Source organism: Cherax quadricarinatus, chromosome 23 (assembly GCF_038502225.1).
Source record: "Cherax quadricarinatus isolate ZL_2023a chromosome 23, ASM3850222v1, whole genome shotgun sequence".
In the NCBI taxonomy this organism is placed as follows: domain Eukaryota; kingdom Metazoa; phylum Arthropoda; class Malacostraca; order Decapoda; family Parastacidae; genus Cherax; species Cherax quadricarinatus.
In genome coordinates this window covers 38,421,355-38,434,624 of record NC_091314.1, presented here as the reverse complement: position 1 = coordinate 38,434,624, position 13,270 = coordinate 38,421,355, and the positions used below count along the sequence as shown (strand labels likewise).

Genomic DNA, 13,270 nt, shown 5'->3' with positions numbered 1-13,270 from the left:
CATCTGTGTTATGCATCGTACTACATTCTCAACACATAGAGCTGTTTGCTCCTTGGTTTTATCAGTTATCTCTAAAACATTTTTCACAAATAACAGTTAATTCTGGAATAGGTTGAAATTTAAGGCTTATATCTTTCTCTCCTTGAGTGTACAACAGAAACCTGTAATTGTTTTACATGATGGTAGGATTGCTGGTGTCTTTTTTCTGTCTCATAAACATGCAAGATTTCAGGTATGTCTTGCTACTTCTACTTACACTTAGGTCACACTACACATACATGTACAAGCATATATATACACACCCTTCTGGGTTTTCTTATATTTTCTTGCTAGTTCTTGTTCCTGTTTATTTCCTCTTATCTCCTAGGGGAAGTGGAACAGAATTCTTCCTCCGTAAGCCATGCATGTCGTAAGAGGCGACTAAAATGCTGGGAGCAAGAGGCTAGTAATCCCTTGTCCTGTATACATTACTAAAGTTAAAAAGAGAAACTTTTTTTTTTTTTGAGTCACTTTGTCTCAGTGGGATATGGCCGGTTTGTTGAAAAAAGAAGAGTTTTCTCTCCTGAAGAATATTAATTTTCATTATTTTGTTATTTGTTTTCCTTTTCACTGTTTGGTAGTCATTTGAAAAAATTATCACATGGCTGCTCTCCACCAATTATATATGCATTAATTAGTTTTATAATTTCTGTTTTTTGTTAGATGATGCCCACAGGAGAGATTGAAGTACTCGCATCCAACTACCAAGTCCTTAGTAAGGCTCGCCAAGACCTTCCATTTCTTATACGGGACTTTAACAAGGTATATAAGCTTATTTTCAAGTAGTTTCATGGATTCTTTAAACTTATTACAATATATTGTGTGTGTGTACTTGCTTAATTGTGGTTGCAGGGGTTGACTCATAGCTCCAGGCCTCAAGCATGTGTGTGGGTGAGTATGTGTGTGTACTCATCTAATTGTACTCACCTAATTGTTGTTGCAGGGGTTGAGACTCGGCTCTTGGCCCTGCCTCTTCACCGAATGCTACTAGGTTCTCTCTCTCCCTGCTCCATGAGCTTTATCATACCTCGTCTTAAAGCTGTGTATGGTTCCTGCCTCCACTACATCACTCGCCAGACTGTTCCACTTCCTGACTACTCTATGGCTGAAGACTCGTCTGAGTCTTCAACTTCAAAGTGTGACCCCTTCTTTCTGTGTCCCCTCTCTGGAACATCCTGTCTCTGTCCACCTTGTCTATTCCATGCTGTATTTTGTATGTCGTTATCATGTCTCCCCTAACCCTTGTATCCTCCAGTGTTGTCAAGCCTATTTTCCTTAACTTTTCTTCATAAGACATTCTCCTTAGCTCTGGAACTAACCTTGTCGCAAACCTTTGCACCTTCTCTATTTTCTCGACATGCTTGACCTGGTGTGGTTTCTAAACTGGTGCTGCATACTCCAGTATGGGCCTGACATACACTGTGTACAGTGTCTTGAAAGATTCCTTGCTTAGGTATCGGATACGATACTCAGGGCGGACGAGACTCAAGGTTCCACTGTGTACCATAATAAACAGAATAGAGGAAATTAGCTCTAATATACATTACCTAGGTTTGCATACTGGTTGGAGAGCTGGTCGTAAGTCTGAACGGTCGGTAAATGAGTATGTCACTAAGTGAGGAGAGCTTGTACATAGAGTTCTAACCAAGAATAACTAAACAAAGCAAGTGATGCAAGATTTCTTATTTCAAGACATTCTTCTTATTTATTCATACAGGTTTAATAATCCTAGGTAGTAGGTTGGTAGACAGCAACCGTCCAGGGAGGTACTACTGTCCTGCCAGGTGAGTGTAAAACGAAAGCCTGTAATTGTTTTACATGATGGTAGGATTGCTGGTGTCTTTTGTCTGTCTCATAAACATGCAAGATTTCAGGTATGTCTTGCTACTTCTACTTACATTTAGGTCACACTACACATACATGTACAAGCATATATATACACACCCCTCTGGGTTTTCTTCTATTTTCTTTCTAGTTCTTGTTTATTTCCTCTTATCTCCATGGGGAAGTGGAACAGAATTCTTCCTCCGTAAGCCATGCGTGTTGTAAGAGGCAACTAAAATGCCGGGAGCAAAGGGCTAGTAACCCCTTCTCCAGTATATATTACTAAATGTAAAAGGAGAAACTTTCGTTTTTCCTTTTGGGCCACCCCGCCTCGGTGGGATACGGTCGGTGTGTTGAAAGAAAGAAAGAAGGTTTATTAATCTATATTTTGTGCTCGGTACTGTGTTCATTCAGTTACTTGTGCTGCTTGTGGAAGCAGCACACGTTCATTGATCCCTTGAGTTGCGACAGCACTGAGTTGCGATGTACCCTCATAAGGGGGTTTAGCTTTGAGTTGTGATGAAAAATTTAAGATACAGTATGTGATATGCACACAATGGATGGCACACCTGGGTGAGTGAAAAGGTCTTAAATGGAGTGATAGTGGAGGGTGTGTTCGAGGGGAGTGCGAGGGAGGGTGAAGTGGTGGGTGGGAGTGCGAGAGGCTGAAGTGGTGGGTGGGTGGGAGTGAGGGAGGGTGAGGCAGTGGGTGGGAGGGAGTGAGGGAAGGTGAGGCAGTGGGTGGGTGGGAGTGAGGGAGGGTGAGGCAGTGGGTGGGTGGGAGTGAGGGAGGGTGAGGCAGTGGGTGGGTGGGAGTGAGGGAGGGTGAGGCAGTGGGTGAGTGGGAGTGAGGGAGGGTGAGGCAGTGGGTGGGTGGGAGTGAGGGAGGGTGAGGCAGTGGGTGGGTGGGAGTGAGGGAGGGTGAGGCAGTGGGTGGGTGGGAGTGAGGGAGGGTGAAGCAGTGGGTGGGTGGGAGTGAGGGAAGGTGAGGCAGTGGGTGGGTGAGAGTGAGAGAGGGTGAGGCAGTGGGTGGGTGGGAGTGAGGGAGGGTGAGGCAGTGGGTGGGTGGGAGTGAGGGAGGGTGAGGCAGTGGGTGGGTGGGAGTGAGGGAGGGTGAGGCAGTGGGTGGATGGGAGTGAGGGCGGGTGAGGCAGTGGGTGGGTGGGAGTGAGGGAGGGTGAGGCAGTGGGTGGGTGGGAGTGAGGGAGGGTGAGGCAGTGGGTGGGTGGGAGTGAGGGAGGGTGAGACAGTGGGTGGGTGGGAGTGAGGCAGTGGGTGGGTGGGAGTGAGGGAGGGTGATGCAGTGGGTGGGTGGGAGTGAGGGAGGGTGAGGCAGTGGGTGGGTGGGAGTGAGGGAGGGTGAGGCAGTGGGTGGGTGGGAGTGAGAGAGGGTGAGGCAGTGGGTGGGTGGGAGTGAGGGAGGGTGAGGCAGTGGGTGGGTGGGAGTGAGGGAGGGTGAGGCAGTGGGTGGGTAGGTGTGAGGGTGGGTGAGGCAGTGGGTGGGTGGGAGTGAGGGAGGGTGTGGCAGTTGGTGGGTGGGAGTGAGGGAGGGTGAGGCAGTGGGTGGGTGGGAGTGAAGAAGGGTGAGGCAGTGTGTGGGTTGGTGTGTGGGTGGGTGTGGCAGTGGGTGGGTGGGAGTGAAGGAGGGTGAGGCAGTGGGTGAGTAGGTGTGAGAGTGGGTGAGGCAGTGGGTGGGTGGGAGTGAGGGAGGGTGAGGCAGTGGGTGGGTGGGAGTGAGGTAGTGGGTGGGTGGGAGTGAGGGAGGGTGAGGCAGTGGGTGGGTGGGAGTGAGGGAGGGTGATGCAGTGGGTGGGTGGGAGTGAGGTAGGGTGAGGCAGTGGGTGGGTGGGAGTGAGGGCAGGTGAGGCAGTGGGTGGGTGGGAGTGAGGGAGGGTGAGGCAGTTGGTGGGTTGGATTGCGGGAGGGTGAGGCAGTGGGTGGGCAGGAGTGAAAAAGGGTGAGGCAGTGGGTGGGTAGGACTGATGTAGGGTGAGGCAGTGGGTGGGTGGGAGTGAAGGAGGGTGAGGCAGTGGGTGAGTAGGTGTGAGGGTGGGTGAGGCAGTGGGTGGGTGGGAGTGAGGGAGGGTGAGGCAGTGGGTGGGTGGGAGTGAGGGAGGGTGAGGCAGTGGGTGGGTGGGAGTGAGGGAGGGTGAGGCAGTGGGTGGGTGGGAGTGAGGGAGGGTGATGCAGTGGGTGGGTGGGAGTGAGGTAGGGTGAGGCAGTGGGTGGGTTGGAGTGAGGGAGGGTGAGGCAGTGGGTGGGTGGGAGTGAGGGAGGGTGAGGCAGTGGGTGGGTGGGAGTGAGGGAGGGTGAGGCAGTTGGTGGGTGGGAGTGAGGGAGGGTGAGGCAGTGGGTGGGCAGGAGTGAAGAAGGGTGAGGCAGTGGGTGGGTAGGAGTGAGGGAGGGTGAGGCAGTGGGTGAGTGGGAGTGAAGGAGGGTGAGGCAGTGGGTGGGTAGGTGTGAGGGTGGGTGAGGCAGTGGGTGGGTGGAAGTGAGGGAGGGAGGGTGAAGTAGTGGGTGGGAGTGAGGGTGGGTGAGGTAATGAGTGGGAGTGAGGGAGGGTGGCAGGGAGGAAGGCAGGCAGTGGAGGAAGAGAGACTGGACATGTGCCAGACACCAGTGGTGGGACACTTACAAAAAGACCGTAGTGTCTACATTTCTTTACTAGTCTACCTGCCCTTGCCTGCCTTGTCTTACCTTGCCCTGCCTGACCTACCCTAGCCCTGCCTGTCCTACTCTACCCTATCCTGCCACTTTGCCAGAACATAAGCCTATGAATGATAGGTTTTCTCTACTGTTAGGTGTCAATGCCTCTGAGGTTTCAAGTTGCACCCTATATTTGTTTACTACTCTGAAAACCCCAGTGTTTATGCAAAAATTGTCCAAGTGCAGGTTGGGTGTGTACTTGTGTCTTGGAATGTATTGCTATAAAACAATGCATTTTGGGATTTGAATTGATAGTTTTGGGGTGTGATAAGTCTTCTGGAACTGATTAATATAGTAACTCAAGGGATCACATTAGAATCAGGGCATTAGGTGGCAGCAATTCATAATGGTAAACTGGCCACACTCACAGCACATTACATTAATAATTAGTCACTTTATGTTGATGACTTTGCTATAGCTTGTGCAGGTGCTGACTGCAGCCTCACTCCAGAATGCTGTTAACTGTATTTTCTTTGGGCCAATACTCATGGGTTTAAATTTTCTGGTGCTAAAACATGCCAAATTAATTTCATCAGACGTTCTATTGTCTCTGATACTCCATTGTGCCGAAACTCATTATTATGCTGTTAAGCAAAATTATGAAGGCTTATTCAGCAAAGGTAAAAATATTGAAACTGCTGCATTAAATCTGTGGATTTTTATTTTTTCCAGTGGATTGAGGAGGGGTCGTTGAGGTGGTTTGGACATTTAGAGAGGAGGGAGCAAAATAGGATGACTTGGAGGATGTATAAATCTGTAGTGGAGGGAAGGCAAGGTAGGGGTCGCCCTAGGAAAGGTTGGAGGGAGGGGGTAAAGGAGGCATTTGTATGTGAGGGGCTTGGAGATCCAGCAGGCATGTGTGAGCATGTTTAGATAGAAGTGAGAGGAGTCAAGTGGTTTTTATAACTTATAGCTATTGGAGTGCGAGCAAGGTAACATTTATGAAGGGATTCAGGGAAACCAGTTAACTGGAGTTGAGTCCTTGAGGTGAAAGGTAAAGTGCCTGCACTCTGAAGCAGGGTTAGGTTAGATGAGTTAAGTTTTATCAGGCAACAGGACAAGTGTTTCCTGGCACGGGTCTTAGTCACATGATGACCCGCAGGTGGAGATTTTGGTCATCAGACAGAGGCCTTCCACTTGCTTACTGGTCCCCTTCCTTTAAAAATTATGATTATAACCATTAGGTTTTTGAAGGGAGGTGGGGATATTTGCAGTTTGAAGGGGCATCTGGACTGTGGTATCAGCTTGCTTCTGGCAAGACAGTGAAAGAGTGAGTCATGGTGAAAGTGATTTTTTTTTTTTTCAGGACACCCTACCTCGGTGGGAGATGGCTGATGTGTTAAAAAAACAATACATTCTGTTTAAAAATCTGTACAATCCTGTAAGAAAAAGCATTTTATTTAGATTTTTTAAAAATCCTAGTTTGATAGCGAACTATCATTGCCTGCCATAAATGAAACAAGATATCCAACATTATTGATTAGTGTTATACCAGATATGACATGTTGTACTGTACTTTATAACTTTAGTAACAAGTTGCTGTACTTTTTATATTACAGCCTAATGAGCAGTTGCGACTGAAGTACCGCTATCTAGATCTTCGTCATTCTGAACTGCAGAATAATTTAAGATTAAAATCCCAGGTATGTGAGCATACAGTGTGTAGTAAGAAAGAAAAAAATTGAAAGATTATGTTTTTGTACTAAGGCTTCAAATCTGTTGAAATATTGCAGTAAGTTTTATGTCTGTTTTCTGTTGAGTAATATCGTTGCAATCCCTGTTTTGATTTTAACCCTTTCACTGTCAGTCCTGTAATATTACAGCTTGCCAGCCAGTGTTGGTCCCGTATTACTATGCCAAAATTCTAGCAGCTTCCAATCTTGCGGGAGAAAGCTGGTAGGCTTACATATGAAAGAATCGGTCTGAGTGGTCATTGTGCACAGTATAAAAAAATCCTGCCGGATGTGGTTCATAATGAGAAAAAAACTCCATCTGTGTTTTTGGTTTAAAACAGCAACTTTGCTGTGTATTTTCGTATAGTATTTCAGTTGTATTCTTGTTTTTCTGGTCTCATTTGATAGACTTGAAGAAATTTTACATAAATAGAGATGGTTTTGAATGGTTTAAAGACCAAAAGTACCTTGAACTTGAGCTCAAAGTAGCAGAAATGTTTGATTTTTGTGGGTGTTCAAGAGTAAACAAAACACGTCATGCATTCAATACACGTCAACTGGTGGGTCTGATATGCTCTCGCAAATTCACTGATATTATTTATACCATTTTTACAATAATGCAGTAGTCTGCATAACAGTAAATCTTCAATTTTTTGTGTGAATAAAAATTCAAAGTGAAAAGCAAATGTAATGTAAGAGGGGCCTCAAGACGTGACTAATCAACAAAGAAAATGTTATTTTAGTGCTAGGAATGTTTGCACTGTTAATTCTGACCCTATTTTGAAATTGCCCTTCCTTGAATTATGCATGAAATTGGCCAAATTACCAATTTCTGATTACTTTGTTGGGTAGTTGAAATTGGTAAATGGGTGGTTTCTTGTACAGTGGACCCCCGGTTAACGATATTTTTTCATTCCAGAAGTATGTTCAGGTGCCAGTACTGACCGAATTTATTCCCATAAGGAATATTGTGAAGTAGATTAGTCCATTTCAGATCCCCAAACATACACGTACAAACGCACTTACATAAATACACTTACATAATTGGTCGCATTGGGAGGTGATCGTTAAGCGGGGGTCCACTGTACTCAGTCGATAAAACACAAGGATTTCTAGTGAAGTAGCTATGAGTTTGGTTGACTGGAACAGTGGAATTGGCCGAAAATAGGGCTCAAAGTGGGCAAAATTGCCACTGCGTAAATATCACTGAGACTTTTAACTTTGCGAGAGTGTAATTCCGTAAGTTTTCCATCAAATTTTGTACTTTTGGTGTCATTACCAGCAGGAAAGGATTCTCTATCATTTCAATAGAAGAAATTATCTTTTTTTTTTCTTGAAAATTCTTTGACACTGAGAGCAAGTTTGTGTGCAGGGGTCTTGACAGTGAAAGGGTTAATAATAAAAGTATTAAATGTATAGATCTAAAATGATCAAAAGTCAATACATTAATCCTTTTTTAACACAGTTGTTTTAGCCATTGTCATTAATTTACAGGTAGCAAAGAAGATGAGAGATTATTTACAGGACAAAGAGGGATTTGTTGAAATTACCACACCAACTCTTTCTGTCAACACACCTGGTGTAAGTAGACCTTTATTAAACAAATAAATGAACAATATTTTTATAAAATGCAGTACAGTATATTATACATTTTGGGCAATTTACACACACAATCTACTTTATAGGAAGTCCCTTATTGTGAAAGGCATTTTGGGACTTTCATTTTCAATGGGAAAATTAGTTCTGCCTTTTATATCATCCTATTATTTTAAATTTATTAATTGAAAGTACTGAAACTTGTCAATGTATAAAGCATAATCCATTTTCTGTGTAATGAGGAACATTTGTATTGAAAGTACAGTGGACCCCCGGTTAACGATATTTTTTCACTCCAGAAGTATGTTCAGGTGCCAGTACTGACCGAATTTGTTCCCATAAGGAATATTGTGAAGTAGATTAGTCCATTTCAGACCCCCAAACATACACGCACAAACGCACTTACATAAATACACTTACATAATTGGCCGCATTCGGAGGTGATCGTTATGTGGGGGTCCACTGTACTGAAACTTATAAATGTACAGATCAGCCATCACTAATCCAGCAATCAGTTATCTGGTTCCATCAGTAGTCCAGCACTAATTTTAGCAAGCATAATTTAAAATTTCATCATTATACTGACTCAAATTTCATCATTATACTGACTCAGAAATTGTGCAGATGGTTGTAAATCCACAGCAGCAAGCCAATGGGGGAGAAAGCAGTGATGAAAATGAGGAAGATGTAGCAGAAAGAGTCTCTGTTGATAGATTAACCCTTTCAGGGTTGCCAGGCCCTCTCCGAGACTTGTTCTCAGGGTCGCCCAAATTTCAAAAAAAAAAAAAAAATTTCTTATGAAAAGATAGAGAATCTTTTCCTGATCATAATGACACCAAAAGTATGAAATTTGATGGAAAACTTATGGAATTGTGCTCTCGCGAAGTTAGCGGTCTCGACGATGTTTACGCATCAGCGATTTTGCCCACTTTGAGCTCTATTTTCGGCCAATTCCAGTGTACTAGTCGACAAAAATCATAACTATTTTGCTAGAACTCCATTTTTTCTATCGAATGAGTACAAGAAACCACCTATTTACCGATTTCAACTATCCAATAAAATGGTCAGAATTTAGCAATTTTGCCAATTTCACACAAACTTCAAAAGATGCCAGTTTCCGAATAGGGTCCAGAACAAACAAGAAAGACATTCCTGGCACTAAAATAACAAGTTCTCTGTTCGTTAGTCACATCCCCAGGCCCCTCTTATATTTCTTTGGCGAATTTTTATTCTTACAAAAAATAGAAGATTACTGTTATGCAGACTACTGCATTAGTGTAGAAATGGTATAAATAATATCAGCGCACTCGTGAAAGAATTTTAGACTCACCAGTTGATGTGTATTGGACGCTTGGCATGATTTGTTTACTTTTGAACTTTGGTAAAAATCGAACATTTCTGCTACTTTGATTTCAATTTCAAGGTACTTTTCATTGTAAAACCAGTCAAAATCATCTCAATTTCTGTAATATGTCTTCCCTTCTATAAAATGAGACCAGGAAAACTAAAATACAACCATAAATACCATACAGAAATACAGTGCAAAGTCGCTGTTTTAATCCAAAAACACGGTCAAAGTTTTTTTTTTCATTACGCACTGTGTGCTGCAGGATTTTTTTATACTGTGCACACTGACCACATAGACCCATTCTTTCATATGTAGGCCTACCAGCTTTCTCTCACTAGATTTGAGGGCGCTAGAATTTAGGCGTACTAGTACGTCAAAAACCCTGGGGCGTAAGCCGTACTAGTACGGCCGAAATCCTGAAAGGGTTAATTAAACCTTTCACTGTTTCGGCCGTATAGTATATACGTCTTGGGAGCCAATGTTTTCAGTGTATTAATACGCGTAAATTCTTGTGGCTTCAAATCAAGCAGGAGAAAGCTGGTAGGCCTACATGTGAGAGAATGGGTCTGTGTGATGGGTGTGTGCAGAATGAAAAAAATCAGGGGCTCAGTGGTGCATTGTGGCAATGTCATTTTAGTAGTCCTTGTTCACCATGCCTCGCGGTAAGAAGTACCTTACTCCCCGGAAAATTGGAGATCTTTTGTTCCCAAGTGATAGCTTTAACACCGATGGAAGTGCCAGTGAAAGCAAATTTCATGGTTTTTGTGGAGGGTGTGACTGAAAGCAGTGCCCAGGATAATGTAATTAGCAATGAAAACATAGATGATCTACAACCTTCTACCTCTAGTGCTGGGCCGTCTCATTCACATTCACCTGTACCAGGGCGAAAGAGGAAACTATTTCCCCATGTACAGGACTCGGATGTGAGCAGTAAAAGTGATAGTGATAGTGATTTCCAAGCTATTGAAAGCAGTTCGAGTTGTGACAGTGAGGGGGAATATTTTCCAGTGAAGTGGCAGTATGTACGACGTAGCATGCATTCTAGTAGTGTGCCATATTCCATTCCAAGGGGAAGTAGTAAATCTTGGAGGACATCCTGTGACCCTACTCCATGGACTGATAGTGAAGATGACGATATTGTTACAGTGGGGATGGATAATGTGCATGGGGCAGGAGGTGGTGTTGGTGATAGTGTTGGTGGTGGCATGAGTCATGCGGCACCAGGAGTGGGCCACGCTACTACCCACGCTGCTGACTCAGCACAGGCACAACCACCCTCAACCAGCCCCACACTCCTACAACCTGCACAGCCACAATCTTCACAACCACAACCACCTGTCAATATCCAGTACCCACCAGCAGATCTCATCTGGAATTGGCAGGAAGGTGCCAGTTTTGTTCCCAATCCCCATGACTTTGATGAAACACAAAGTAGAATACGGCCATCGTGTGCACTTGGGGACAATGCCACTGAACTGGAATGCTTTCAGTTATTCTTTGATGAACCCCTGATGGACATTGTCAGGCAAAGTAACATGTACTTTGAATACACCACGGCAAACATAATTGTTTCACCAAGATCACGGCTACACAAGTGGAAGGGCACAACTGTGGCAGAGATGTATCTGTTCTTTGCCACAATAATGCTTATGCCACATATGTATAAGCACGCTGTCACATCATACTGGTCAACGGAACGCCTGATTTCAACCCCAGGTTTTAGTGATGTTATACCAGTGAATAGATTTCTGCTACTGTTATGTATGCTACACTTCTCAGACAAAACAACGTCTCACAGAAACGACAGGTTATATAAGATCAGGAATGTGTTTATGTACCTGAAACAAAAGTGCTGTATGACTTTTTATTCCTTCAGGAAGCTTGTTATTGATGAATCTTTGATTTTGTTCAAAGGCAAACTGTCTTTCAGGCAGTATATACCAAGCAAGAGAAAATGCTTTGGTATAAAGTTATTTGTACTGTGTGATTGCAAAAGTGGTCTGGTTTTGGATATATTAATTGTGAACACTGGCTGTAATACATTGAGAGATACCAGGAAGTTATTGGGTAATTCTGGTGATGTGGTTAGAACAATGATGGAACCATATCTTGATAAGGGGCATATATATTATATACATACTAATAACTGGTACACAAGCCCCTTACTCAGTGATTTCTTGCAAGTGAACATGACTGATGTGTGTGGCACAGTGCATGGAAATTGTAAGCATATGCCCAGGTCCAACTCAGGCACTCGTAGAGGTGAGGTGCAGGTGTTTGCTGCCAATGACTTCATGGCATTTCGGTGGCATGACAAACGTGATGTCAGATTGTTGACATCAGTTCACCGAAACGAAATGGCAGACAGTGGTAGGCAGAATAGGAAGACCAATGAACCCATTCTAAAACCTGCAGCTGTGATGGACTACGACCTCAATATGCGCTTAGTGGACAAATGTGATATGCAGATTGGGTTTGCTGATTGTGTTTGCAAGAGTTATAAGTGGTACATAAAACTTATTTTCCATCTTCTTGTCATTTCCACGCTGAATGCTTATAACATGTACAAGTTGAAGACCAACAAGAAACCACCATATGGTAAACTTTGCTTGTGAGCCATCAGACAAATAATATTCAAGTACCAAAGAACAGCACCTGCAATAGACCAACACCCACGAAATTATCAACACATACCCTCTCGACTGAGGCCTGGTGATCACAACCCCATACAACTGCCTCCTACTACTTTCAAGAAAAGTGCTCAGAAGAGGTGTTTTGTCTGTGCACATACCAAAAAGCGCCCACAAAAATGCAGAAACACTCGTTTTATGTGTGAGGAGTGTGAAGTACCACTCTGCATCCACCCATGTTTCAAAGAGCTCCATAAGCTGCAGCAGTTCTAGGAAAGTGTCCAGTGACTGTACATTCGTATATACAGTATATTATAGAACAATAGTGGTTCGGACATGTAGAGAGAATGGAGTGAAACAGAGTGACTTCAAGAGTGTATCAGTCTGTAGTGGAAGGAAGGCGGGGTAGGGGTCGGCCTAGGAAAGGTTGGAGGGAGGGGGTAAAGGAGGTTTTGTGTGCTAGGGGCTTGGACTTCCAGCAGGCATGCGTGAGCGTGTTTGATAGGAGTGAATGGAGACAAATGGTTTTTAACCCTTTGAGGGTTTTCGTCGTACTAGTACGTCTTACGCGTAGGGGTTTTTGACGTACTAGTACTCATAAATTCTAGCGACCTCAAATCTAGTGGGAGAAAGCTGGTAGGCCTTCATATGAAAGAATGGGTCTATGTGGTCAGTGTGCACAGTCTAAAAAAAATCCTGCAGCACACGGTGCATAATGAGAAAAAAAAAACTTTTTCCATTTTTTTTTAATAAATCAGCGACTTTGCAGTGTATTTTCGTATAGTATTTATTGTTGTATTCTAGTTTTCTTGGTCTCATTTTATAGAATGGAAGACATATTACTGAAATTGAGATGATTTTGACTGGTTTTACAATGAAAGGTGCCTTGAAATTGAGCTCAAAGTAGCAGAAATGTTCGATTTTTACCAAACTTCAAAAGTAAACAAATCGTGCCAAGCGTGCAATACACGTCAACTGGTGAGTCTAATATTCTTTCACAAGTGCACCAATAATATTTATACCATTTTTTACACTAATGCAGTAGTCTGCATAACAGTAAATCTTATATTTTTTGTGAGAATAAAAATTCAAAGTGGAAAGCAAAAGAATATAAGAGGGGCCTTGAGACGTGACTAATGACTAGAGGAAATGTCATTTTAGTGCCAGGAATGTCTTTCTTGTTTATTCTGGACCCTATTCCGAAATTGGCATCTTTTGAAATTTGTGTGAAATTGGCAAAATTGCTAAATTCTGACCACTGTACTGGATAGTTGAATTTATAAATGGGTGGTTTCTTGCACCCATTCGATAGAAAAAATGGAGTTCTAGCGAAATATTCATGTTTTTTGTCGACTAGTACAGTGAAATTGGCCGAAAATGGGGCTCAAAGTGGGCAAAATCGCCGATCCGTAAACATCGCCGAGACCGCTAACTTTGCGAGAGCATAATTCCGT

General features: G+C 43.5%; 1 protein-coding gene across 5 annotated transcripts in view; it reads left to right on the top strand.

The window, feature by feature from the left end:
• AspRS-m (aspartyl-tRNA synthetase, mitochondrial) overlaps positions 1-13,270 on the top strand; it is a 120,700-nt gene that overhangs the window by 26,920 nt on the left and 80,510 nt on the right. For 2 of the 5 annotated variants that reach the window (XM_070088098.1, XM_070088094.1), the window contains 4 exons: positions 703-801; positions 5,876-5,950; positions 6,129-6,212; positions 7,737-7,823. In XM_070088098.1, the coding sequence (XP_069944199.1) occupies positions 703-801; positions 5,876-5,950; positions 6,129-6,212; positions 7,737-7,823 (345 nt within the window). The remainder of the gene's footprint in view (positions 1-702; positions 802-5,875; positions 5,951-6,128; positions 6,213-7,736; positions 7,824-13,270) is intronic. The other 3 variants (XM_070088096.1, XM_070088095.1, XM_070088097.1) reach the window with 3 other exon arrangements.